This window comes from Pipistrellus hanaki (genome assembly GCF_964339955.1).
Source record: "Pipistrellus hanaki genome assembly, chromosome: 2".
Taxonomy (NCBI): Eukaryota; Metazoa; Chordata; class Mammalia; order Chiroptera; family Vespertilionidae; genus Pipistrellus; species Pipistrellus hanaki.
Window position 1 is genome coordinate 39,086,849 of NC_140504.1, and position 27,457 is coordinate 39,114,305.

General features: G+C 53.2%; 2 protein-coding genes across 5 annotated transcripts; one reads left to right on the forward strand and one right to left on the reverse strand.

Moving 5' to 3' along the window:
* Positions 1-325: 325 nt before the first annotated feature.
* CAMK2N2 (calcium/calmodulin dependent protein kinase II inhibitor 2) lies at positions 326-2,813 on the reverse strand. The gene is made up of 2 exons (XM_084874236.1): positions 2,267-2,813; positions 326-1,358 (listed from the first exon to the last, which is right to left on the reverse strand). The coding sequence occupies exons 1-2, from the start codon at positions 2,433-2,435 to the stop codon at positions 1,288-1,290; spliced, it is 240 nt and encodes a 79-aa protein (XP_084730362.1). The 5' UTR covers positions 2,436-2,813; the 3' UTR covers positions 326-1,287.
* ECE2 (endothelin converting enzyme 2) lies at positions 1,953-27,425 on the forward strand. 4 transcript variants are annotated; one of them, XM_084874194.1, is made up of 19 exons: positions 1,953-1,989; positions 13,234-13,320; positions 13,684-13,819; positions 14,031-14,246; positions 15,009-15,133; positions 15,254-15,400; positions 15,553-15,618; positions 18,849-19,037; positions 20,277-20,419; positions 20,773-20,887; positions 22,269-22,379; positions 23,729-23,827; positions 23,928-24,005; positions 24,558-24,661; positions 24,861-24,971; positions 25,097-25,164; positions 25,317-25,507; positions 25,622-25,717; positions 26,430-27,425. In XM_084874194.1, exons 2-19 carry the CDS (start codon positions 13,234-13,236, stop codon positions 26,604-26,606), a joined length of 2,259 nt encoding a protein of 752 aa, XP_084730320.1. In that variant the 5' UTR covers positions 1,953-1,989; the 3' UTR covers positions 26,607-27,425. The 4 variants fall into 4 exon arrangements, with proteins under 4 accessions (XP_084730320.1, XP_084730318.1, XP_084730317.1 ...); XM_084874192.1 differs by lacking the exon at positions 1,953-1,989 and adding an exon at positions 12,259-12,459; XM_084874191.1 differs by lacking the exon at positions 1,953-1,989 and adding an exon at positions 12,567-12,956.
* The last annotated feature ends 32 nt before the right edge of the window (positions 27,426-27,457 follow it).

A 27,457-nucleotide genomic window follows, 5' to 3' on the forward strand; every position in this document is an offset into this window, starting at 1 on the left:
GCCTGTTGTGGCCTCCCCACCCCCTTCAGCCTGGACTTACCCACAGGAGGCTGCAGACATTGCAACTAGATTGCTTTACAATTCTGACCCTGACTCCAACCCCAACTCTGATGACCTGTGCTGTTCTGGTTGTATATTTACCCAAGAATACTATTTATACATTGTAATGAAGTTCTCAGGCCAGGCTGCCTGCTGTGTTTACTTGGCAACTCTTCCCTGTCAGCAACATGCACCAGAGATTCTCAAGTACCCATTCCCCTCCCCAAAAGGGACTAGAGCCATTTTTGCCTGACCCCTGAGCAAACGGAAGCAAAAGCCACACACACAGGGAGGTCTGTGTTTATTCACGCACTCCTGGTACAGTGAGGATGGAGGAACATTTACAAAGGACACCCCTGGGTCGAGAACATCTCTAGGGCCACAGGTGTCATCCAAGGGTGCAGATCAATCCCCATTTGGGTTCCCAGGGGCAGGGGGGCAGGGGTCCAAGGTAAAATCAGACCTGGGCCCTTGGAAAGTGATACCTGGAGGGGAGGGGTCTGCCAGAGAGCCGCCTGGGGTCAGGCCTGGGCAGACTGGCCACGCGTTGGTTACCATGTTGGGGCTTGTCCATTCCCACCCTCAGCACTCGTCCTATCTGCCAGGCGCAGAAGAGTAAGGACGAGACGGAGGGGGGAGGGCACTAATGAGGGGAGCCAGTAAACAAAGAGTCGGATATAAAAATACAAATGTGCTGAGGAAGTCCCTTAGAAAGAGGCCGAGGCTGGGGTCACGCCAGACAGGGGTGAGGGTGAGGAGCGGCCTGGAGGGCTGGGCTCAGGTAGGTGGGAAGCTCATGCAAATGCGCAGCCAAACATCCCTGGCCGCGCGCAGTCCGACGCGGCTGGCAGCCAGGTCTGCAGACCGAGCCGGCCGGAGAGGGGCGGGGCTGGGGAGCCGTGCGGGAGGGGGCGGGCCGGGGGCTGCGGGCCGCAGGGCTCTGTACGTTCTGGTTGGTGTGCGGGATGGGGCTGCGGCCCGCGGTTCTAAAGTGCATGAGCGCGGCGGTGGGCTCCGGGCGGGTCTGCGCCGCAGCCGTGGCCGCCGCCGCCGCGGTGGTGCTGAAGCGGACAGCTCCGGAGTGCCCGGCGGCGGCGGCGACTCCGGCCCGGAGGCGGCGCGGCCCCGCAGCCCCCGCCCGCGGGCGCCTGGGCCCGGGCGGGGGTCGCCGGCAGCTGCATCGCCTGCCCGCGCTCCCGGCCGCTGCTGCGAGGCTGGGCCCGGAGCCCGCCGCCCGAGCCGGCGCGTCTACACTCCGGACGGCGGCTTCTCCCCCATCCCCTTCAGCACGTCGTCTATCCGGTCATCCTCGATCACCACTGCACAGGGAGGGGGAGAGCGCGTCAGCCGCGCGGCCCGGGGGGCGGCGGCCGGAGCGGGCCCGCGTCCTCGGGCCCCGCGCAGAAGCTGCCCGGAGCCCAGCAGCGCCCCTCGATCCCCATGCCACAGTGCCCCCCCCCCCAACTCTCCTGCTGCAGACTCACCCCACCACCTACCCAGCTCCCACAGACCCCTCCTCTCCCCGCGGAGGAACGCCCCCCTCGTTATAAGGCTCCGGCCCTCCAACCTCCCGGGCAAACCCTCCCGCCACCTGAGCTCCCCGCCATCCGAGCTGGTCTGAGAGACCTTTTTGCTCGTGGGATCCCCCTCGCCAACCCTCCCTGCAACGGAACCCCCTCCTCAAACGGAATCTCCAGCTAGTCTAAGCCTCTCCCCAACCTAACTCTCCTGCCATTTGAACCCCTCTTCCGTTCCTGGCACCAAAACAAAGCCCCCTCCCCATGCAAAGCACCAGGATGTCCGATTTCCTGTCTTCTCCCCCACCACCCCCCCCCCCCCATGCTCTGCAATCGGACATCCCTCCACACCCGAAGGTTCTTTCGTAGCATCCTCGGACTCAGCGTTTGATGCAGAAGAAGCGGCCCGTCTCCCCACGTTCCCCACTTGCAGGTAACCCCAAATGCCCCCGGCCGGTCCCTCCCCCTCGCCCGGGTGCCAGGGCTCTCCTTCCAGAGGTGTTGAGCTTCGAATCCGGGGCATTGCATTCCCGAGAGAGGGAAAGAGAGGGGGACAGCACTGCATCGGGAACCCCCCACCCCACCCCAATCCCAGCCTGCGAGCGGCGGGCTGCGCTGGTCTGCGGCAGGAGCTGCGGGAGCCCGGCGGGGAGCGGCCTGCGGGAGGCGCCCGCCCGGCGGGGGGTTTCTGGGTCAGGCCGGCCGCCTACCTCTCTTGGCTCGGCCGATCTGGCCCAGCTTGGGGGGTCGCTTGGCTTGATTGCCCGCGAAGAAGGAGTTGGTGTCCTGGAGGCGGCAGCTGAAGGAGAGGTCGGAGCCCTCGGGGTCGGCGCCGAAGCGGCCCATCTTGTCCTCGCTGTAGGGCAGGATCTCGGACATGGCGGGCGCGGGGCGGGCGCGGGACTGCGGCGGGGCGCGGACGGCGGGCTGGCTGCCGGGCCGGCCCTAGCTCAGCGGGGGAGCCGGCGGAAGGATGAAGTCATGCAGCATCCGGGGCTGCGGAGGGAGCCAGCGGGGCCTCCTCCCCCGCGCCTCCGCCTCCCGGGCCGCTGGGCAGGCGGCGGCGGCGGCGGCGGGGACCGGCGGGGGCGGCGCGGGGGCGGGGATGGCGGTGGCGGCGGCGGCGGGAGCGGAATGACGATGAGCGCCCGATGCCGCAGAGCGCGGCGGGCTGGGCGCGGGGAGGCGGGGCGGGCAGCGGCGGGGAGGCGGGGCGGGGCGGGGCGGGGGCCGGAGAGAGAGCGCCGGTCTCTCCCGGGAGGGGAAGGCGGGGACGGAGGGCGGTGGGCGGGTCTTGCCGGAGGCGGGAGCGGCGGCTGGTGAATGACTCCGGCGCGGGCACAGCACCTGCCCGGGAGAGGCGGGGGGAGGAGCGGCGGGAGGCCCGGCCAGGAGACTCTGAGCGCCGAGCCAACGGGCCTGGGGATGGGAGGGCGGGCCGGGCCGGAAGGCGGCAGCGGGGCTGACCCTCGGCGTGGGGCGGACACCGGGACGCGGCGCGGGGCGAGGTGTGCGGACCCGGCGCCTCCGCAGGACGAGGCAGCGGCTCGGAGCCGCGGGTGGTACCCTCGCCGCCGGCTGTGGTCTTACCCTGGGTTGCTCTTCGGGTTTTATTTATTTATTTTTAATATATTTTATTGATTTTTCACAGAGAGGAAGGGAGAAGGATAGAAAGCTAGAAACATGGATAAGAGAGATACATCGACCAGTTGCCTCCTGCACACCCCACCCTGGGGATGTGCCTGCAACCAAGGTACACGTCCTTGACCGGAAACGAACCTGGGACCCTTGAGTCCGCAGGCCAAGGCTCGATCCACTGAGCCAAACCGGTTTCAGCAGCTCTTCGGGTTTTAAACCGTTCACCCGCAGCCTGTGTTCCTCTGCCTGCCCTTCTGTGTCTGCCTCTGCCTCTCTCTATGTCAGTCCATAACGTGTGCCTGCCCGTATCTGCCCCCGTGACCCACCCCTCTGGGCGCTGCGGTCTGCGGTCTCCGTCTGCGTCGGTCTTACATGTCTTTGCTCTCCTGCACCCGCCTCCATGCTCGGCCCCTGCACCTATGGATCACTGTGTCTCCATCTCCCCAGTCTCTGTGCATCTCGATCTCACGTGTGGGGAGGTCTCGGGAACGGGACTGACAAGTGAGCACCAGGGTGGATGCGCGCCCCCAGCCCTAACGCTGACGCCTGATCTCGGGTTCGAAGCGCCCGGCGCGCCCCGCGGTCCTCCCAGCCCCGGTGCCTGGTGCCCGGGTGCGCGCGCTGTGAGAAGAATGAATGGTGGCGTCGCCAAGGGCACCCTGGCTCCAGGTGACGCAGGGAAGCCCGGAGCGCCTGAGGACGCCGAGCTTCTGCGTGTGTCCACAGTAGAGGGGGGAAGGGGGGACAGAGGGCGCCCCCCCCCCCCGCCCTTGCGGAAGTGCCTCACGTGACCGTTCTCCCGAACCAACGGGAACACTGTCTCCTCACACCTCCCACCCCCAGCTGGGCGTCCACTGCAGCGTCACCTGCTTGCCAGCGATCAGGGGCTCTGTGGAAATCATTGGCCTTGAAGGAGAGGGGTGATGACTGCGCTGATCAGGGTAATAATCATTTCCTGTGTTCAGTGCACCATTGAGGCGGAGGGGGAACCCACTGTCAGTGAAGCATGTACCCCACACAGACACCCCTGCCACCTCCCACCAAATCACACAGCTAGTAAGGCTGCCAAGTACTGAGTGTCCTTCCTCCAACAACTCACCACCAAGTGTTAGTCCCTGGAACACAGAGGCAAAAGCAATGGTGCTGCCCCAGAGACCAGGACTGGTGGTGTGGCTGCGGGGGAGGAGGAGGGGTGAGGGAGGGGGGGCGGGCGGAAGGAGAGGGAAGAGAAATGGATGCCGGAGGATGCCTCTGTGCAAGCCTCAGGCAGAGCCACAGATCTGGGGCCCATCCGTATCAAGCCCTCCTCTGCTGTGTGCTAGTCTGAGATAAGACGGAAGCTGGAGCTGGAGGCCCAGCTGAGGAGAGAGCCCGGAGGCCTGGAAGGACATCAGAGGCTGGAGCTCAGGAACACTAAGGAGAGTGTCCAGAAATGTCACCCCCACTGGAGGTTATTCAGCAATGGGTTCCAATCCTGGTTCTGCTACTTTCTCCATGAACTTGAACTGAAGGTCCCATCATGCTAGATTTTAAAAAAGTAATTCATGCCCGGCCAGCATGGCTTAGTGGTTGAGCATTAACCTGAACCAGGAGGTTACAGTTTGATTCCGAGTCAGGGCATAGGCCTGGGTTGTGGGCTCGATCCCCAGTGTGGGGGTACAAGAGGCATCTGATGGATGATTCTCTCATCATTGATATTTCTCTCTCTCTCTTCCTCTCCCTCCTGCTCTGAAATAAATAAACAATATATGCTTTTTTTAAAGGTAATTCATTTGTACTTGTAACATTTAGGAAAATATGGAAAACCATACAAAACTTTTGATATACAGGGGTGGGCAAAAGTAGGTTTACAGTTGTGAGTACAGGAAGCAGTTGTGTTTTTTTCATTTTCTAATATATATTTTTATTGACTTCAGAGAGGAAGGGAGAGGAAGAGAGAGAGAGAAACATCAACGGTATGAGAAAATCATTGATGGCTGCCTTCTGCACAACCCACACTGAGGATGGAGCCTGTAACCTGGGCATGTGCGCTGACCGGGAATCGAACTGTGACTTCCTGATTCATAGGTCAACAACCAATCACTAAGCCATGCCAGCCAGGCAGTTTATTCTTTTATTATTTATTCATTATTGTATTATATATTTGACTTACAACTGTAAACCTACTTTGCCCATCCCTGCACATATGTCCTTTCAATCCTTTCCCATGCATTTGAATAATATGCATATCTCCCTGTGCCTCCATCTTCCAGTTCAAAGCGTAGAGATGATAGAGCCTATATTAAGGAAAGTTTCTGAAGTGAGATTGTCCTGAGGTGAAGTGGGTTGTCTCAGGAGGTAATGAGCTGTCCCTCACCCGAACTGCTAAAGGGGACATAACCTTTCTTACCAAGGATCAGATGAGAACACTGGGTGGGGAATTGAAACAATTCTCTTTTCTTCCCCCAGAATGAGGGAGATGGAGGAATGACAGTTTAACTTGGAATTCATTTTGTTAGCTGCTTCGTAAATAATCTTATTCCAGCCCTAACTGGTTTGGCTCAATGGATAGAGCATCGGCCTGTGGACTGAAGGGTCCCAGGTTCAATTCCGGTCAAGGGCAGCTGATTGGTGTTTCTCTCTCATTGATGTTTCTAACTCTCTCTCCCTCTCCCTTCCTCTCTGTAAAAAAAATAAAATAAAAATAAATAAATCTTATTCCTGCCCCTGCTGTACATGTTGGACCATGATTAAAGCAAAAGACCTAAGTGCAGAATTATAAAGTTATAGCAATATATAAGCTTCCATTATGTGTTTAAAATGTGTGTTGGGGGGAACTCTTTAAAATTGTGATTCCCGCCGGGACCGGTTTGGCTCAGTGGATAGAGCGTCGGCCTGCAGACTGAAAGGTCCCAGGTTCGATTCCGGGCAAGGGCATGTACCTTGGTTGCGGCACATCCCCAGTAGGGAGTGTGCAAGAGGCAGCTGATCGATGATTCTCTCTCATCGATGTTTCTAACTCTCTATCTCTCTCTTCCTCTCTGTGAAAAATCAATAAATATATAAATAAATAAATAAATAAATAAATAAAATAAAATTGTGATTCCCTATTTAAAATTCTGATGTTCTACATCCCTGCCTATGAGATAAAAAGTCATTTTCACACCTAAAATTAAATAAAATTTGAGTGGCATTTTGTGAGCATGTATTGGATTTCTCAATTGAAAGCTCCTCAAAATCCAGTGGACTCAATCCATATGTTCTAAACAGAAAAATATATCTTTTGACATTTGAGCATAAATGGCACTTTTATTCAAGTGGAAATTGTAAGGCAAACTGACTTACAACTGTCAGTCCCTATTTTACAGACGAAGAGCCTAAGACACAGAGAAACTTAATAGCATACCCAAAGTTACACACCAGGTAGAAGGCAGATCCTCAATTTGCCTTTTGTAAGGCTTGTTCAGGAGGTTGAATAGGACCCCCCTAAAATTGGACCCTCAGAATGTGACCTTACTTGGAAACAGGGTCTTCGCAGATGTAACTACTCAAATTAAGAGGAGGCCATAATGGATTTGAGTGGGCCCTAAATTCAATCACTGGTATCTTTATAAGAAAAGGACAGATGCACAAAGACACACACACAGGGAAGGAGGCTAAGTGAAGAAGCAGAGATAGGAGTGATTTAGCTGCAAGCCAAGAAACACCAAGGATTGCTGGGAGCCACTGGAAGATGGAAGAAGCGAGGAAGGATTCTTGTCTACAGACTTCCAAAGGAGTATGGCCCTGCCAATACCTTGATTTTGGACTTCTCGCCTCCAGAAATGTGAGAACAAGTTTCTGTTGCTTTAAGTTACTCAGTTTGTAGGATTTTGTTACAGCAGACCTAGGAAAACAAATACAACCTGTTACAAATATTTTGGGGCAATATTTTACATCTCTCATGACCATGTTTCACCCTCCTTAAACTCTGTCCACTCAAAGGAAGCCCACCCCATGAGGGTATTTCTGGGACTCATTCTATTTAGCGGAGGCTAGTAAATCACAAAAGAAAAAAAGGAGACAGATCTGAGTGGATCGACATGGTAAGATATCAAGGCCTGCCAAAGTGTCACTAATAAGTGTAGAGTATGATTTCATATTTGTGAAAAAAGTACATACATATGCATATATACCCATATGCATACATAGTGTGTTTAGGTATATAAATGCATATAAAAGGAAAATCTGGAAGGATAGACACCAAACTGCTAATAAGGGTTTCTCCTGAGGATGGAACTGGGATCCCAGCAGAATGAATTTCATCTTTTATTATGTATGTTTCTGGAGTATATTACATTTGCAATAAAAAAGTTTCAATGATTTTTAAAAAATGTTTAAAACCAATGATATAGTCCACTTAGCAAGCATCACACCCCCGCCCCAGAAAAACGAGGTGACTTAGAAAGGATACTGATAGTTAGGAGCACAGAGTTTAGATTCAAATTGAGGATCTGCCTTCTACCTGATGTGTAACTTTGGGTATGTTATTAAGTTTCCCTGTGTCCTAGGCTCTCTGCCTGTGAAACAGGGACTGTGATACTGATAGAATCTACAGAGTGGGTCATTCTGAGAATTAAACAAGTTAACATAAAAAAGTGCTTAGGTAAGTGAGAGAAAATAGAACTGTTAACTATTATTATACAGAAAAGCATAAAGAAGTGAAAAGTAATCTCAGCATTAGATATATTCATATTAACTCTTAGATGTTGAATTTCCCCTCCATTTTTTTGTTGTTGTTATAATAGACAGTGCTGTGATGAATAAATGTAAGGGGGGGTGGGGAATGGCCCATATATTTTGTAGCTCCTCCAATCAAGAAGTAGAATCTATTTCTCCAACCCTGAATCTGAGCTTAACCTCTGGCTTGCTTTGCCCAATAGGGACATTAGCAAATGTACTGAAGGCGAAGACTTGGAAAAGTTCATGTACTGGGCCTTACCCTCTTTTCTGGTGCTGGAAGTTTTGAGCTACCATATGGGCTAACTTACAGGAGGAGGAGAGACCACAGAGACAGAGCCCACTCATCCCAGCTGGGACCAAACATGTAAAAGAGGCCAGTCAACTGGACCACTCAGCTCCTGCTGAACTGACCCAGCCAACCACTGAACAGATAAATAACAAATGTTTGCTATTTTAATCCACAAAGTTTGGGTAGGTTTTGTATGTAGCAAAAGCTACCCTGTTACCTTGAAAATAAGACAGTGTCTTATATTCATTTTTGCTCCCAAAGATGCGCTAGGTCTTATTTTCAGGGGATGTCTTATTTTTCCATGAAGAAGAATATGGTACACATTTATTGTTAAATGAAAATAAAGGAAGTTTATTACCTTTATATGGTACGGTAGTACGGTAGTTGTCAACACAAACCAGACAAACTGTGAATCCTACAGTATCAAGAATTTACTCATTTATTCAATGACAATCATGTCATCATCTTCTGGAACATCATCATAACAATCCAATTCCTGAATTTCCTGGTGAATTTCTTGTGACTCCATTACTTTCAGAATCAGTGGATCAAATCTCTCATGTTTAGCAATAGCATTCTTGAGACAGAGCCTGGGAGGGGGGCCTTATTTTCGGGGGGATGCCTTATATTTCACTCAGAAGGAAACCTGTAAGTAGGTCTTATTTTCGGAGGATGTCTTATTTTCAGGGAAACGGTAGTACCATCCTAAGAGGTAACCATTATTAGCAGTTTGGTGTGTATCTTTCCAGATCTTTCTCCTGTGGATCATGATTATTTCCTGGAACAATTTCCTAGAATTAGACTTCCTGGGTCAAATAGAGTGTACACTTATATCTGTTGATTTATATTGGCCAAAAAAGCATCCATTTGTAAGCCAACAGCAATATATGAAAGTGGCATATTCCTCATCTTTGTCAACACTGAATGTGGATGTTTCTTATCTTCATGGCTACATTATCCTTGTAAATTTAACACATAACCCGTTGTTCATTCCCCCTCAATTTAAAATCAATGTAGAGCCGAAACCGGTTTGGCTCAATGGCTAGAGCATCAGCCTGCGGACTGAAAGGTCCCAGGTTCGATTCCAGTCAAAGGCATGTACCTTGGTTGCGGGCACATCCCCAGTAGGGGGTGTGCAAGAGGCAGCTGATCGATGTTTCTCTCTTATTGATGTTTCTCTCTATCCCTCTCTCTGTAAAAAATCAAAAATAAAATAAAATAAAATAAAATCAATGTAGAGAAAATATTACTTCTGTAGGAAAGAAGAACAGAAAAGAGAGAGAATAATAGAATGAGAGAATAAAGCAGGGTCAAAGATTATAAACACAGAGGAAAGAAAGTAGAATTGTAGAATAAAGCAACCTCCAAGCCTTTTATACACAGGATACTTAACATGTAGTCAGGAATAGTTATGCACCTACTAAATGATTTGGGTCATGAAAGAGGCATGGAAAGGAACTGTCCATTTAGGCCAAGCCTAGTGAAACTGAGAACACTATAAAAGTAGGTACAGGCCGAAACCGGTTTGGCTCAGTGGATAGAGCATTGGCCTGCAAACTGAAAGGTTCCAGGTTCGATTCTGGTCAAGGGCATGTACCTTGGCCGAAACCAGTTTGGCTCAGTGGTAGAGCGTCAGTCTTCGGACTGAAAGGTCCCAGGTTCGATTCCGGTCAAGGGCATGTACATTGGTTGTGGGCACATCCCCAGTAGGGGGTATGCAAGAGGCAGCTGGTCGATGTTTCTCTCTCGTTGATGTTTCTAACTGTCTATCTATCTCTCTTCCTCTCTGTAAAAAATCAATAAAAAATATTTTTAAGTAAATAAATAAATAAATAAATAAATAAATAAATAAAAGTAGGTACAGGGTCTTCCTTATGTGGCTGCATTTCTCGGATCCACTCTCTGAGATACGATGCCTGTTCCCATTTTACAGATGAAGAAAATGAAGGGTCGGAGCTTTCAAGTCACTTGATAAAGATCATACAGCTGATAAAGAATTGAACCCAGATTTGAGTCCATGTCTATCTACCTTGAAAATAGATGTGTGTCTCCTAACTCTTCCAGAGAGGATATGGCAGAAGACAGGCAACTACTTAGGAGGAAGTATATCCTTGAGCCAGACCACTTGGGTTTGAATCCCAGCTCTGCTACTAACTGTGTGACTCAGCCTCTCTATGCCTCAGTTTTCTTCATGGCTTCGTAAGTGCCATGAGGATAAATGAGTGCATAGGTTTTGCACCTAGAACACTAGCTGGCACATAGGAAAGTGCTGTATACACTTGCTCTTTCCAGTATGGCATTGCAACAGCCGTGGGACTGTTTCTTATGAGCGTGTTGCCAGAAAGTCCTTACGTAGCAGCTTTGTTTACACTCACATGGCCATGTCTCGGTGGAATTTCCCGTGGGGCAAGACCAACCCTGCTGCCATGTTTCTCTGCATCCAGGCTGGGGGGGAGGGGAGAAGGAAGTGCTGTGGTGCCGCACGTCATCAGAAAGCATATGAACCACTCCAGGCTCTTGTCCCAAGTGGCCATCCCAAGGCCTTGCTGCTGCAGACCCCAGTGTTCTGGGTGTGAAAGCTCCTAACCTAGAATCCACCTGCCTTCTCTACTGTCTGGAAAACAGAACAGGCTTTCTCCAGCCTTTCAATGTTCATTTCTACCTACATAGGATTTTAATTACAACAACAACACTAACAGCCCGCAACACACTGAGTGCTCAGTGTGTGTCAGGCACTGCCCTAGGCTCTTACAAGTACTGTATTGTTTCATTTGATTCTTACAACAATCCTTTGGAAAAGGTACTATTCTTTTTTTTAAAAATATATTTGTATTGATTTTACACAGAGAAGAATTGAGAGGGATAGAGAGTTAGAAACGTCGATGAGAGAGAAACACCGACCAGCTGCATCTTGCACACACACACTCACACACACACACCCCACTGGGGATGTGCCCGCAACCAAGGTACATGCTCTTGACCGGAATCGAACCTGGGACCTTTTAGTCCACAGGCTGATGCTCTATCCACTGAGCCAAACCGGTTTCGGCTGAGAAAAGGTACTATTCTTATTTCAATGTTAGAAGTGAAAAAAATTCAGTCTGAATCCAGAATCTTTTTTTTTTTAAACGTATTTTTATTGATCTTTTACAGAGAGGAAGGCAGGATAGAGAGCTAGAAACATCAATCAGCTGCCTCCTGCACACCTCCTACTGGAGATGTGCCTGTAACCAAGGTACATGCCCTTGACTGGAGTCGGACCTGGGACCTTTCAGTCTGCAGGCTGACACTCTCTCCACTGAGCCAAACCGGATTCGGCTGAATCCAGAACCTTTCATCTTAACTATGACACCGTACTGTCTCCTGTTTGAGAACACGTCGTTATGGGGTGGAAAGTGCCAAAGAAAACAATCCAGCATTTCTCAGCCTGATTCATTCGGCACCCACCTTTTCTCAGCCACGAGCGCGTTCCATGCGAGAACCATTTGCAGCAGGATGTTTGAAGCCGGATTATGGATTTGCCACTTCTCAGGTCAGACTCATGTCCTGTGTTGGGGAGGAAGGTGGAGGATGAGGCACTTAGATCACACACACACACACACACACACACAACTATGGTAACAGAAAATATGAGGCACTCTGCAGGGTAGCAGACTGCAACACCTCCGGGCCTGATTAAGGAATGACAATATGGAAGGAAGGCAGATGGCAGATGCATAGATGCCACACTATTGCCTTTCAGTTAAGTAGTGCTTGGGTTGTGTGTGCTTTTCCCCCCTCCCCCCCTCTTCTTGTAAATCTCCCAAATAAAACGGTTTGCTTTCCTCAAGTTGGAAGTGTTAACACATCTTTTCTTTAAATATCTGCGGATGGCTGTTTTTTTCCCCTCTGCCAATTTGTCACCATCTGTAACCCTCTCTGTGTGAGAGGATCCGATGACAACAGTGATCGTGGAGAGTAAAAGTGCAGCAACGTGTACGGGGTGGGCCCTGCGTATGTGTCTCAGTGTGTGGCGTGTGTTGGGCTGGGAGCCCTGCGCGTGTGCACACTGTGTGTGAGTGGGCAGTGTGTACCTTCGGGGAGCATCCTGTGTGTGTCCTGGCTGGGTGCTGGCCTGTGCACATGGGATCTGCGTGCTCTCTGAGAACATCATGCGGACGCCCTGTATGTGGGTCAGCGCCCGCGTGCTGCTCTGCGGGCTGCTCTGCGGGCTGAGGAGCGGCTGTGCGCGCTCCGGGGGGAAGATGCTCCTCCATGGACTATAAATTCTCAAAGGTGTTTAAAGGGGATGATGGGGAGGCCTGCCGTTTGGGTAATTAGCTGGGCCGGGAAAGATCCGCAGCGTTTGGGCCTGAGTCCCAGGAACGTCCATTGCGGGAGGCTTGGGGAGGGAGGGCTGACCCCCAGAGCAGCGGCTTCCCTGCGGCTCCGGAGGGCGGCGGGCTCCGAGCGCAGCGGGGTGGCCGCGGTGGGTCCCGGAGCCGGAGGTCTGGGTGGCCGCCCCTCCCCTCCCCCGCGTTCCCGGCCCCGGGCGGGCGCAGCGCCGCGGGAGGCGGGGGAGCCCCCCACCCCGGCAGGCGGGCGGGCGGGCGGGGGCGGCGGCGGCCCAGGGAAGGGCTGTGGCAGCCGCTACGATGGCGCGCGGCGGCGGGGCCTGGCCGGGGTCCGAGGCCGCGGCCTGGGCGAGGGCCAGCCGCCGGGCGCCCTAAGGTGCCGCCCGCGGGGACTCCACCATGAACATCGCGCTGCAGGAGCTGGGCGGCGGCGGTAATGTGCGTGGGGCTCCGGGCTGCAGGGCAGAGCCCCCCACCCTCTCCCCAGTGGAGGAGGGAGGGAGGGAGGCTGACGGACCGGCAGCCTCGGGCAGGGGCTGGGGGGTGGAGGAGCAGGGGTCGGCGGGACCCCAGGTCACAGGTCCCGGGCGGGGAAGGGGCCTCGCTGCAGACGGGAGGCGCCGGCCTGGGGAGAGGCGCTGGGGCTGGGGCTGGGGCTGGGCCGCGGGCCATCAGCCCGATCCGCCTGACCCGAGGGCGCCCCGGCCTGTGGCAGATGGTGGAGTACCGACGGGCCACGCTGCGGGAAGACGACGCGCCCGAGACCCCCGTGGAGGGCGGAGCCTCCCTGGACTCTGTGGAGGTGAGCGAGGGGCTCTCCCGTCCTCCCCAGGCCCAGCCCTGGCATGAAGCCTGGCATACCCAGCGGCTTTGGGCTGCCCTGGAGGGTCACCTGCACCTGCCCCCACCCACCTCCGCTCAGACTCTGGCCGCTGCTGCGCGAGGACGATGGCGAGGCGATTCTCAGCCATGACGTTGCACAAAACAGGCTCAAGCCTCAGCTCAGCCTGCCTCATTGCCTCGGTGCCCGGAGTTAGCTAACCCCATGGCTCTGCCAACTGCCTGTGCCTTCGCCCTCTGGGAGGACTTCTGTGATCTTGGACCCCCATCCCCACCCCCTCGCCCCACCTGCAGCCGGCTAGCTGTGTCACCCTGTGTTTCCCAGGTGGGATTCCAGAAGAGGACGGGACACCTCTTAGGCTTGCACACCCAGCTGGAGCTGGTCTTGGCAGGGGTCTCGCTACTGCTGGCTGCGCTGCTTGTGAGCTGCTTTGTGGCCCTGGGGGTCCAGTACTACCGAGGTAGGTGGGCTCACCCCTGTCCCCAGCACCCCCCGCTGTGGGGACGCTGCAGGCTGGAGGGCCTCTGAGATAGTCTCCGGGCGGAGCCACCTTCCCCAGCTTTTCTCTCTCCTCCCAACCTTCCTGCCTGCACGTCACGGGCCCCCTCAAAGCGTTTGCCTTTCTCAGACTGACTGACAGCCCCCTGCCCTGGCCATGTTCCCTGCCCCAGACCCTTCCCACAGCACCTGCCTCACAGAGGCCTGCATTCGAGTGGCCGGGAAAATCCTGGAGACCCTGGACCGCGGGGTGAGCCCCTGTGAGGACTTTTACCAATTCTCCTGCGGAGGCTGGATCCGGAGGAACCCCCTGCCGGACGGGCGTTCTCGCTGGAACACGTTCAATAGCCTCTGGGACCAGAACCAAGCCATCCTGAAGCACCTGCTCGGTGAGTGCGCCCGTCAGGGGCTTGTGCCAAGTACCTGCTTCGTGCCCGGCAAAAGGCTTGGCACTGAGTAGGTACTTAATAAATGTCCACCAATGAAGAAATAACAGTGGCTGAAACCGGTTTGGCTCAGTGGATAGAGTGCTGGCCTGTGGATCGAAGGGTCCCAGGTTGGATTCCGGTCAAGGGCATGCACTTTGGTTGCGGGCACATCCGCAATAGGGGGTGTGCAAGAAACAGCTGATCGATGGTTCTCTCTCATTGATGTTTCTGGCTCTCTATCCCTCTCTCTTCCTCTCTGTAAAAAATCAATTATATATATATATATATATATATATATATATATATATATATATATATATATATAATTTTTTTTTTTTAAAGGAAAGAAATAACAGGGTGACTGGGGACACTCCTGGGGTAAGGGATGCAGAGAGAGGGGACTCCTGAAAGGTGGAGATGGGTTTCAGGAGGTGTGGTGGGGGGCATACCTCTAAGCACAATGGAGAGACTCCTCTCTGCATTCCATCTGGAGGGCTGCTGAGGTTGGTGGGCACCAGGGAGCCTGCGGTGTTTAGAGATCTTGGGTGGTCTTCGTGGACAGGGGACAGGAAGCCACACTTGGCCGTTCCACCCAGTCTTCCTGGGTTTGCATCAGGAGGGCTGCCCCTGGTTCAGAAGGCAGAAAGAGGGACCAGGTAAGGGCCCGGGAGCCTGCTCAGCAGCCGGCATAGTTGCCACCCGGACCTTTATTCTCCTCCACAGAAAACGCCACCTTCAATTCCAGCAGCGAAGCCGAGCGGAAGACACAGCGCTTCTACCTGTCCTGCCTCCAGGTGGAGCGCATTGAGGAGCTGGGAGCCCAGCCGCTGCGGGACCTCATCGAAAAAGTACAGCCCCTGGGTGGGCTGTGGGCTGTGGGCAGGGCGAGGGCAGGACTTGGAAGAGGGTGTGGCCCCCTGAAAGCTTCGGGGACCTAAATCACAGGTTCCACGATGGTCTCTACTCAGATTGGCGGTTGGAATATTACGGGGCCCTGGGACCAAGACAACTTCATGGAGGTGCTGAAGGCAGTAGCGGGGACCTACAGGGCCTCCCCCTTCTTCACCGTCTACATCAGTGCTGACTCTAAGAGTTCCAACAGCAATGTTATACAGGTACGGGGCTGGGGAAAGGTGGGGAAGGACGTATGAGCCATTTGCTGAGCCCAGACTCTCCTCCCCTCTGATCGGCAGCCTGGGGAGGTCCCCCTGCACAAGAGTCCAGGTTTAGGCGGGGGTGGGCTTACTCCTTTACCTTGCTATTGCAGGTGGACCAGTCTGGGCTCTTTCTCCCTTCTCGAGATTACTACCTAAACAGGACAGCCAATGAGAAAGTAAGGAGCATCCTCAGAATCCCCATCCCTACCCCCTGTTGAGCTGGGCTGGTCTCTGTTTACTTGGCTCAGGGTCAGGGTGGAGAACTAAGATGAGCCTACCCTATCACCTAGTGAGCTGACTGCCCTTCCTTCCTTCTTTTCCCTTTATTCTTTCTTCCTTCCCTCCTCTCCTCTCCTTCCTTCCTTCCTTCCTTCCTTCCTTCCTTCCCTCCTCCTCCTCCCTCTCCTCCTCTTCCCCCTCCTCTTCCTCCTCCTCCTCCTCCTCCTCCTCCTCCTCCTCCTCCTCCTCCTTCTCCTTCTTCTCCTTCTTCCAGGAAAACATTTCATAGGCACCTACTTTGTGCCTGTGCAGGGGGGGAAATCTGAGATGTACCTTTCAGAGTTACAAGAAATTATCTGTGTGGATGGGATCATGGACCTAGATATCTGAGAATAAGACTCCAAGTGGGTTTTTGGGACTCAGAAGAGACTTGGGTAGCCAGAGAATGTTTCCTAATAAGATTACATTGGAGCCCCACCAGCATGGCTTGGTGGTTGAGTGTAGACCGAAGAACCAGGAGGTCATGGTTCCATTCCCGGTCGGTCAGGGCACATGCCCGGGTTGCGGGCTTGATTCCCAGTGGGAGATGTGCAGGAGGCAGCCAATCAGTGATTCTCTCCCATCATTGATGTTTCTGTCTATCCCTCTTTGAAATCAGTAAAAACATATATATTTTAAAAGAGCTTCAAAAATTAAAAAAAAAAAAAAAGATTACATTTGAGCTAAGCCCTGTAGAATATCTAGGGCGGAGTGATATTATGCTGGGTAAAGAGAACAGTGTAAACAGAAGTGTTGAAGAAGGAAAGCTAAGGTGTACTTGGACCATGGGAAGGGGTCCAGTTTGGCAAATGAGAGCTCAAAGCAGATGAGAGGCTGGGAAGGTGGATAGGGTCTAGTTCCGGAAGGGACCTGCAATGGCACCCTGAGGTGTTTCTGTACAGACCTCAGACCACTGCACGCTCCAGAGCAGGGAGGGAGTGGCCCAGTGAGCAGTGCTTTGGGAAGCCAGTTGGGCTGGGGTGTGAAAAGTACATGCAAGAGAGGGAGCTTGAAGATCAGTTAAGAGTCTCTTCAGTACTTTAGGCTCCGAGCCTGTAAGTTTCCAAATGGGGGAAGTGGCAGAGGGACTGTTAGGCAGGGAAGGATGCAGGGGACACAAGTCCCAATTGTGACTTGTTGGTGACTGGATGTTAGAAGAGAGGAGTGGAAGGAGGAAGAGATGAAGTAAGTTAAGGCTACCATCCAGAATGATGGTGGAATGGCGGGGTCCTTAGAAAATCAAGGGTGCCTGTAGGAGAACCAGCTTAGGGCACTTTGGGTCAGAGGAAACAATGTGATGTCACAGGAAAAGGGCAGACTTTGAACCCAGACCTTGATTCCAGTCCCAGCTCTGCGGCTTGGTGCAGATTGACCTAGCTCATTTTACAGGTTCATCTGTAAAATGGGATCATAGCATCTACTTCATATAGTACTTTTGGGGGTGGGGGGGATGCAAGCTTATGCTCCTGCATGTGACAGACAGACACTCAGGGAGTGGGAGCTGCTAATTTTTGACGTGAGAGTTTGAGGGACCTGGGCACCATCGCTATGGAGAGGTCAGCAGGCCGCTGTGAGAGCTGGGTGCATTCCTGGAGAGAGGATGAGGCTGGAGGGAGCTGTGGGCTTGAGGGACATCTCCTTAGAAACCTAGACAAGGCTTTCAGAGAGAGGAGAGAAAGGAGGAGAATAGGGAAAGGAGAAAAGGAAAGCCTTTCTGAAGGGCAGTGGGAGAAAAAGAGCCAGAAGAGGAGGCTGCTATGGAGTAGGACAACCAGGAGAGTCATTTATCCTTTCATTCATTCTCAAACACTTACTGAGCATTCCCCAACCAGACCTCTTCTAGGCCTGTGGTGAACAAGACCTCGCCACTGCCCTCCCAGTGGGGGAGAAGGCATGAGATAGCTCGGTACATCCTGTTTACAGTTGCCAGGACTGTTACAGAGAAGCATGGCATCCTGGGAGTGAGTGCCACAGGCAGCCAGCCTAGTCCTAGGGTCGGGGTAGACTGCAGGGAAGAGAGAGTGTTCTAGGCAAAGGGAATGGCTAGCTTATGTACAGGCTCTGAGGTGAGAAGGAACATGGCCCATTGACAGACTAGTGAGGGGAGCAGGAAGGGAGCGGGGTCCGAGTCTTTCTGGGCAGGTATATAGACTCATATATTACATGGACATGGTGGGTCAAGTGTAGCATTTATCCCCAAAGAAATAGAAACTCAAGTGAAAGGAGTGGTGTGAACAGATGTGTGGTTTTGACATCATCGGAGTCACTGATGATGTCAAAAGGAGGAGGAGGAGAGAATCTGGAGAATGCAGGAGAGAACCACATGGTCCAAGACTTGGGAAAGGTCAGGAGAAAGGCTCTTATCGTGTGGCCAGTAGTCCTGGATAGGAAGTCTATGCCAGCATCTCAGGGAAGCTGCAGTGCCAAAGGCTCACAGAGGATAAAAACGTAGCAGTAAAGCAAGGTTCCGGGAGGTATCAAAAGTCAGTCTCGCCGAAATCGGTTTGGCTCAGTGGATAGTGTCGGCCTGTGGATTCAAGGGTCCCAGGTTCGATTCCGGTCAAGGGCATGTACCTTGGTTGGGGGCACATCCCCAGTGGGGGGTGTGCAAGAGGCAGCTGATCGATGCTTCTCTCTTATTGATGTTTCCAACTCTCTATCCCTCTTCCTTCCTCTCTGTAAAAAATCAATAAAATATATATTTTTAAAAAAGTCAGTCTCAAGCTGAAGGTAAGTAGGTAGACAGAGGAAGGGGTAAGGCAGTGGGCAGGATAGGGGTCAAGATCACTGGTGGAACTGACCTTCCCCCTTAGGATCTGGAAAGACTGAAATTGGTACTCACACCTCTTCCTCTGACACCAGCAGTGAGGAAAAGGAGAGGTGGGGAACTTGAGGAAATCTGGGGTTCAGAGGAAGGGATTCTAAAACTTTTCAGTAGAGGGGAAAAGAGGATGGCCTTTGGTGATTGAGGGAGCTCCAGGTGAGAGTGGGGCGTGGCCCCTGGGGGAGAACCACACAGGGCGTCCGTGCTAAACAGCACTGAGGGGCAGCAGGAGAAACGGTGAGCAGGGGTGGCGGCCAGGACAGACTCCCTCAGCCGTGGGCGGGACCTGTTGCTGGGCTGTCAGGATGACTGGGGTTTTGACAGGTGCTCACCGCCTACCTGGACTACATGGAAGAGCTGGGGCTGCTGCTGGGCGGACAGCCGGCCTCCACCCGGGAGCAGATGCGGCAGGTGCTGGAGCTGGAGATACAGCTGGCCAACATCACGGTGCCCCAGGACCAGCGCCGGGACGAGGAGAAGATCTATCGCAAGATGAGCATCGCCGAGCTGCAGGTGGGGCCAGTGGGGAACGGGGACAGCCGGGAGGCCCGGCCCCGGGCGCAGACCACTCAGCTCCTCTTCGGGCCGTCTTCCCGAGGCAGCCAATCCTTCCTTCGATTCCTTGCTTTTCTGAGCTTCCCAGCTGCATGGTGGCTATCCTGGAAAGAACTATGTGGGGACCATTTTAGGCCATCTTCCACGGGACCATCCCTTGGTCCCTGTCATGTGGCCGGGGCATGCGTAGAGAGATCACGTTAAAAACCTGTAACAACTGTACAAGACATCCACGAGACAATCAGAGAGTAGGCGGAAGCATCTCCTAGAGGGCCCTCCCTGTGCCCAGGCGTCAGCCCTTCGGTTGTTGGATTATGGAGAAGTTGGGTAAGGGGTCCTGGAGGAGAGGCCACCTATGTAGGGACGCTGGGTGGCATCAGAGGAGTGGTGTGTTTTCCATCGTTATGAAAATCTGTGCCCCAGCTAAATGTCACACGTGGTTTTCCTTATATAAGTGACTGGGCTCTGAGATTGAGGGGCGCTCAGGCCTGGAAAGGGTTTCTTTTCTTTTCTTTTTTCTTTTTTTAATAAGTGATATCTTCTTTTTTTTTTTTAAGATAAATTTTATTGATTTTTTACAGATCAATAAAGGAAGGGAGAAGGATGGAGAGCTAGAAACATCGATGAGAGAGAAACATCGACCAGCTGCCTCCTGCACCCCGCCCCCCCCACCACCACCACCGGGGATGTGCCCGCAACCAATGTACGTGCCCTTGACCAGAATCGAAACTGGGACCTTTCAGTCCGCAGACCGACGCTCTGTCCATTGAGCCAAACTGGTTTCGGCTGGAAAAGGGTTTCTTTTCTTTCTTTCTTTTTTTTTCTTTTTTAATATATTTTATTGATTTTTTTCTTTTTACAGAGAGGAAGGGAGAGGGATAGAGAGTTAGAAACATCGATGAGAGAGAAACATCGACCAGCTGCCTCCTGCACACTCCCTACTGGGGATGTGCCTGCAACCAACGTACATGCCCTTGACCGGAATCGAACCTGGGACCTTTCAGTCCGCAGGCCGACGCTCACTGAGCCAAACTGGTTTCTGCTGGAAAAGGGTTTCTGAAAGGAAGGGGCCACAAAGCAATGAATAGCACCTTGGTAATGGGAAGGACTCTCAGGCTCCAACATATCAATGGGTGAAGGGCCTGCTGGGAGCCAGGCGAGCAAGCAGGGAGGCTTTGAGATATATTTTGCTCCCAGGCCCTGGCGCCCTCCTTGGACTGGCTGGAGTACCTGTCTTTCTTGCTGTCACCGCTGGAGCTGAGTGACTCTGAGCCGGTGGTGGTGTATGGGACGAATTATTTGCATCAGGTGTCAGAGCTTATCAACCACACGGAGCCAAGGTATGGGGGATGGGGCTCAGGGCTCCGTGCAGGTTCCAGGCAGGAACTGAGCATAGGGAACTGGCATGCCAGACACAGAAGGATTTGACAAGGCCATGGATATTCCAACCAGCAAAAAAACAATGTCTTGATATACTCCCCTAGGGCAGGGCTTCGGGGGTCTACATGTGATCTGTATCCCTGCTCCAACCCGACTTCTGCAGGCAGGTGTGTGGTCCCGGAGTGAGAGAGATTCTGGGACAGCTCCCACGTACGCCTCTCAGGACTCCAGCTGCCTGCACATTTGTGGAGCTGCTTTGGGGTAGAAATGGTAACCCACCTGCCTTTTCCTTACGTTCTGTCCCGGACGCCAGCACCCTGAACAATTACCTGATCTGGAACCTGGTGCAGAAGACAAGCTCGAGCCTGGACCGACGCTTTGAGGCTGCACAAGAGAAGCTGCTGCAGACCCTCTATGGCACCAAAAAGGTGATCTCTCTCTCTCTCTCTCTCTCTCTCTCTCTCTCTCTCTCTCTCTGTCTCTCTGTCTCTCTCTCTCTCTCTCTCTCTCTCTCTCTCTCTCTCTGTCTCTCTCTCTCTGTCTCTCTCTCTGTCTCTCTCTCTGTCTCTCTCTCTCTGTCTCTCTCTCTGTCTCTCTCTGTCTCTCTTTCTCTCTCTCCTCCTGTCACACTTACCATGTCAGGCACCAGTTGCCTCGTGGTGTATTATGGAGCACAGGATTAGGAATCAAGCTGGCTTGGGTTACAGCCCCAACTCCTCCATTTTTTTAGCCCATGGACCTTGGTCATGTCCCGTAGCCTCTCTGAATCCCCATTTCCGGGTCTGTAAAACAGGAGTATGTGCAGGAAGAATGTATGCAGCTCTTAGTTTCTCGGTGCCCTGTTCAGTGGCGGAAACGGACGTGTACAATTATTTAGGGCTGGTAAGAGCTCAGATGGAATGGAAGGCCTTCTTCATGCTATAGGACAGAGGTGGGGGCAGCACATTATACCTGGGGGGACAGGAGGCATCAGGAAAGGCTACTCCGAAGAGGTGACATTTGAAGAATGAGTTCTCCAAGAAAACAAGGAGAAGGGCAGTCTAGGCAGAAGGAACAGGATGTGCAAATTCCCAGAGGCCAGAGGGAGCTTGGTGGGTTCGCATGTGTTCTGGTGTGAGCTTGAGAACAGGGCGGCCGAGGCTGAGGGTGGAGAGATGGGCCTGGGGCAATCCATGACGGGACCCGAAGGTTGTGTTAAGAAGTCTGGCATTGATTTTTTCCCCCAGGGATGGTTTTAAGGAGAAAGTAACCCAGTTAGATTTATGCATTAGATCAGCTTTCTTGGCAGCCAAATGGAAGATGGAGGGGAGTGGCCGAGGAGAGGGGAGGAGAATGGAATTAGAGTTTCCAGTTAGGAGAACACCACAATCTTCAAGCAAGAGGTGATAGTGTTGTAGTGCAGGGAAGCGGCAAAAGGCTGGTCGGGAGAGATGATTATGAAGCCGCTGGTAGACACTGGTGATACATTGAATGTGGGGTAGGGAGAGGGAGGAAGCTGGTGGCTTCCAGGTTTCTGGCAGGGGGGACTGAGATGTGGAGCTGAGCAAAAACCTCTGGACCTCAACAGGCCTCTTGGGAATTTAAGAGGAGGAAAGTGCCAGGAACAGAATGGGCAGCACGCATGTTTCTCCCCGGCTTTCTCTGCCGGGGCTGGCACATCTTGGGCTAGTGCTCCCCATTGTCCATGGAGTCCAAGGAGAGGTGGCACCCAGACCCAGGCCTCTGTGGTCCAGGGCTAAGAGGGGGTGACCCAGAGACAGCTTGGAGGACAGAGCCATCTCTGGGGGCCTGGCCCTCTGTCCCTTTCAGTCCTGCATACCAAGGTGGCAGACCTGCATCTCCAGCACGGACGATGCCCTTGGCTTCGCGCTGGGCTCCCTCTTTGTGAAGGCCTCATTTGACCGGCAAAGCAAGGAATTCGTGAGTCTTCAAGTTTCCTCCAACTCCACCCCTTGTTTTAGTTAAAACTCACTGTTCATGTTTGTGAGTACCTATAGGAAAAAATGGAAGGAAATTCATGAACAAGTTAACAGCGATTACTTTGGGTTTGGGATTATGACGGGTTCCTTTTGTCCTTGAAAGTTCTCTGCATTTCCCAAATTTCCTATAATGAGTTTATGTTACCTGTTTAGTAAGAAAAAAAAAAAACAATATTTATTTATTTACTTATTTTTTATCACCTGAGGATATGCTTTTCATTGATTTGAGAGAGGAAGGGAGAGGGAGCGAGAGAAACATCAATGTGAGAGAAACATCGATCAATTGCCTCATGTAGGAATCCCAACTGGGGATCGAACCTTCAACCTGGGTGTGCCCTGACCGGAAATCGAACTCTCGACCTTGCCGTTCACAGGATGAGGGTCTAACCACTGAACCACTGGCCAGAGCTTTATTTATTTTTTATTAAGAGATGATAATGAATGTGCTGAAAGTATCTACAAGGATGTTTATGGCAGTGTTGTTTATAATAAAAGAGAATGAAAACGGCTTTAATGTCTAATCATAGGAGAATGGAAAAATAAACTGTGGTTAGGATGGACTACGAGGTTGCCTTAAAACTGATGATATATTTTTAAGTGAAAAAGAAGTTGATATATATATATAAAATTCCATTATATATATGGAAAGATACTATAAGTAGATAATCAAATGTTAAATGAAGTTGCCTCTAAGAGAGGGATTATAAGTGATCTATTTTCTTCTTCAATTCCTCTCCGTTTTCTTTTTTTTTCCTCTCTCTTTTCCGTTTTCTAAATTTTCTGCTACCGCCGAAACCGGTTTGGCTCAGTGGTAGAGCCTCGGTCTGCGGAATGGGAGGTCCCGGGTTCAATTCCGGTCAGGGGCATGTACCTTGGTTGCGGGCACATCCCCAGTGGGGGGTGTGCAAGAGGCAGCTGATCGATGTTTCTAACTCTCTATTCCTCTCTGTAAAAAATCAATAAAATATATATATATATTTTAAAAATAATAAATTTTCTGCTACCAATGCTTTCCCTTTGTAATCAGATAAAAATCAATGCGCCATATTAAATTTAATAAAAATTAAATTTCCAGTTAAAATTTGTGATTAATTAGAACAAAGCCACCCACAATCCCAGTACCTTCACAAATGTTTCCTTCTCATCCTCCCCAGATGCTCGGCCTTAGTTCAGGAATTTGGGCACTCCCACACCCTCCCAGGGAAGGACAGGGATGGGACACCAGGTGGACGGGGGAGAGAGGATTCATTACTGCGAGTGGGAGGCAGACTCGTGTCCCTTCCCTCCCAGGCGGAGGGGATGATTAGCGAGATTCGAGACGCCTTCGAGGAGGCCCTGGGACAGCTGGTTTGGATGGATGAGAAGACCCGCCAGGCAGCCAAAGAGAAAGTAAGCTGTGGCCGGGGTTGGGGCGCCACCTTGAGGTGGGGATGGAGGAGACAGTTTTATGGGAGCCTGGGGAAGGAAACCCGTAACCTGGACTCTTCAGGCAGATGCCATCTACGATATGATCGGCTTCCCGGACTTCATCCTGGAGCCTAAAGAGCTGGATGATGTGTATGATGGGGTGAGTACCTCTGCCCATCAGTTTTGAACTTCAGCCGCATGCGGGGCACTGTTCCCTGGGCTCAATAATAGGAGCTCAAGCACTAAGAGGGAAAGAGGTGCTTGTTAGCTCCTTTCAGAGGCAATGCAGGCAACCTACATTGCTCAAGTGCTGGCTCTGTGCTAGGCTGCAGGCTCCACGTTGGTAGAATGCAGTGTTAACCGGCAGGGATTTGCAGTCAAACCTGACTCAAATCCTGTTTCTACCTCTATCTGTTGAACCTTGGACAAGTTGTATAACCTCTCTGAGCCTCTGTTTCTCCATCTGTAAAATGGGGTCCTATAAGTACCTACCTCATAGGGTTCTTGTGAGAACAAAAGGAGGGACTATGTTAAAAAAAAAAAAAAAAAGCACCGTTCATAAATGCTCTTCAAATATTGGTGTTTATTACTTACTAGATATTTTATGGTTGGAGAAACTGAGGCTCAGAGAGGTGCTAATTAGTAGCCAAGCTGGAACTTTTATCTTCAACATGCTCTCTTGCTTGCTTTCCCCCTCCCACCATTCCCATAGTATGAAGTCTCTGAAGATTCCTTTTTCCAGAACATGCTGAATTTGTATAACTTCACTGCCAAAGTGATGGCTGACCAGCTCCGAAAGCCTCCCGCCCGGGAACAGTGAGAACGGAGGGCTGTAGGCAGTTGGGGCAGCAAGAGCAGCAAGGGGGAGGGGGGTCCAGGGCTTGGGGGGATGGGCAAGCCTGGTCCAAACCAAGACACAAGGTCCTTGCTGCAGGTAGGTCAAGGCTGCTGGGCTGGGAGGAGCATCGGGGGCGTCAGGAGACTAAGCCTCTCCCGCCCCTTCCCCCTCCCCCAGGTGGAGCATGACCCCCCAGACAGTGAATGCCTACTACCTTCCAACCAAGAATGAAATTGTCTTCCCGGCTGGCATCCTGCAGGCCCCCTTCTACGCCCGCAACCACCCCAAGTGTGTGTGAAGCGGGAGGGGCTGGGGGTTGGGGCCTGGGCCTGTGGGTGGGCTGGGAGCGGGGCTGGAGGTGGGATCCAGAAATCCCCCTACCGTGTCTTCACTCAGCATTCCTCACTCACCAGGGCCCTGAACTTCGGTGGCATCGGCGTGGTGATGGGCCACGAGTTGACGCATGCCTTTGATGACCAAGGTAGAGGCCCGTGGGGTTGTTCCCTTTGGCCTAGAATTCCCGGTGGCTCCTGCAAGGCCTTGAGATGTTGGGAGCAGTCGAGCAGAGGGAAGCTCCTGACCCCAAGGGCTGAGCTCGGGTCTCAGTGGAGTGCAAAGGTTCCTTCTCCTCAGGGCGTGAGTATGACAAGGAAGGGAACCTGCGGCCGTGGTGGCAGAATGAGTCACTGGCAGCCTTCCAGAACCACACGGCCTGCATGGAGGAGCAGTACAGCCAGTACCGCGTCAACGGGGAGAAGCTCAACGGCCGCCAGACGCTGGGGGAGAACATTGCTGACAACGGAGGGCTTAAGGCTGCCTACAATGTGAGTGCCTGGCCGGCCCTCCAGGGGCTGAGGCCCACCCTGGGGCGGAAGAGAGCCGGGTGGAGGGGATGGGAAGGGCCTGGTGGAACTTACCGCTCCTGTGTCCAACCCCAGGCCTACAAGGCATGGCTGAGAAGGAATGGGGAGGAGAAGCAGCTGCCAGCCGTGGGACTCACCAACCACCAGCTCTTCTTTGTGGGATTTGCCCAGGTATTGCTCTCCTGGGAGGTCTGGGGTCTGCCCCTCTCCCATTTCTTCCTGGGTGTGTCTTTGGAAGTCTGGGGCATGTGGGAATTGGGGCCAAAGTTGGGGGGTGGAAGGTGGTCTGGGGAGGCCTCTTGGCTGGGGCGCACCAAAGCCTGAGAGGAAGCCCGAGGAGAGAGGATCCTTCAGGAGGCGACTGCAGATCTCAAAGGGCAGGGCTGGCCTGCTTGAGCGGGAGGGGTGGGCAGCAGCACTGATCCCCACCATGAACTGTGAGGTGGCAGTGGCGGAGGAAACTTAAGCTCGGGGACAGAGTGGTTCATCCGGGGCTACCCGGGAAGAAAGTAAGCTGCAGAGTGTGACTCAGGCAGGGTCTCCTCTAGGCACTTTGCACTGCAGCAGGCAGCCGCTAGGGGGTGGGCTTCTTCCCCTCAGATGCAGCAACCCCATTTCCAGGACAGCTTTGAAGGGCCTTCAAAGAATTTGGGGGGAGAGGGTGCAGTCCCCTCCCTTACTGCGGATAGCCAGGGGTTGGAGCTAATGCTGGCTGAACCCCCTCCGCCCCCCCACCCCCACCTCCTGCCTGTGTCCCTGAGGCCTCCTGAGCTGAGGGGCAGTGCAGTGGTGGTTTGTGTCCCTGGATGGCTCGGCTGCAGCCCCGTCTGTGACCTTGCCCACATTAGACACCGTATGTCCCCGTGTCTGTCCTGGCCCGCAGGTGTGGTGCTCGGTCCGCACACCCGAGAGCTCTCACGAGGGGCTGGTGACCGACCCCCACAGCCCTGCCCGCTTCCGTGTGCTGGGCACTCTCTCCAACTCCCGTGACTTCCTGCGGCACTTCGGCTGCCCTGTCGGCTCCCCCATGAACCCGGGGCAGCTGTGTGAAGTGTGGTAGACCTGGGTCCGGGGTGGGGGGGGGAATGGCCAGCTGTTGCTAGGGCCTGGCGCAGCTCGCCCGGCAAGGCTGTTTGCTCTGGAGTTTGGAGAAGGCAAATGCCAGCTAGACTCGGTCTAGCCCCTCCACACACCACAGGTGACACGAGTCCCAGTCCCTGCTCAACCACCACATTGTGCCTCTGCTTTGGGGGTGCCCCTGCCTCCAGCAGAGCCCCCACCACTCACTGTGACATCCTTCCATGTCACCTTGCCTGAAGGAGGCCTGGGTGGGGGTGCGGGGCACCAGCTCCCCCAGGAGGGAGTCGGCTTTTCTAGCCCCGAGCTCACTCGCTGGATGGCCGTGGGGCCTGCCGTGCCTGCCGCACTCTGACAATGCGGGGCCTGGGTGGTGTGCCTTCCACGCTTCTTCTGGAGGCTCACACGATGCTCACGTGGGAGTGGACTTAGCTCCTTTAGCACCCCCTCAGGGGCCGCCCTTCACCTCATGCTCCTCCTCATACTGCTGCTTCCACACTGCTGCCAACCCTCACTGACAGACCAACTGGGCTCGGCTCCTAGTGGGAGCCTGAGGGCCTCTGCAGGCTCCCTGCTGCCTCCTGGTTCCCGGGGCTCAGGGTGGGAGTGTGTATGTGTAGGGGATGCTAATTCCTGTGTATGGCGGCACAACTCTTAGGGGAAGGCTGAGTCTTCCCGGACCAAGCCGGAAAGCAGAACAGGGAGAGGAAAGGACAGAGTTTATTTTTGCAGGGAAGAGGGTGGGAGGGTGTGGTCTTGGCCCTGTAGGACCCTGTGCCAATAAACAGACATGCATCAGTCAGCCTGTCTCTTCCTTTGGTCCTGTTTTCACTT

Excerpts from the sequence above, each read along its gene's own strand:
- CAMK2N2 (XM_084874236.1), bottom strand. The coding sequence starts at position 2,435 with ATGTCCGAGATCCTGCCCTACAGCGAGGACAAGATGGGCCGCTTCGGC. Across the intron at positions 1,359-2,266 it reads GATCGGCCGAGCCAAGAGAG|TGGTGATCGAGGATGACCGG; the intron begins GTAGGCGGCCGG and ends CTCCCTGTGCAG.
- ECE2 (XM_084874191.1), top strand. The coding sequence starts at position 12,918 with ATGAACATCGCGCTGCAGGAGCTGGGCGGCGGCGGTAAT. Across the intron at positions 13,820-14,030 it reads GGGGGTCCAGTACTACCGAG|ACCCTTCCCACAGCACCTGC; the intron begins GTAGGTGGGCTC and ends TCCCTGCCCCAG. Across the intron at positions 19,038-20,276 it reads TGAGCATCGCCGAGCTGCAG|GCCCTGGCGCCCTCCTTGGA; the intron begins GTGGGGCCAGTG and ends TTTTGCTCCCAG.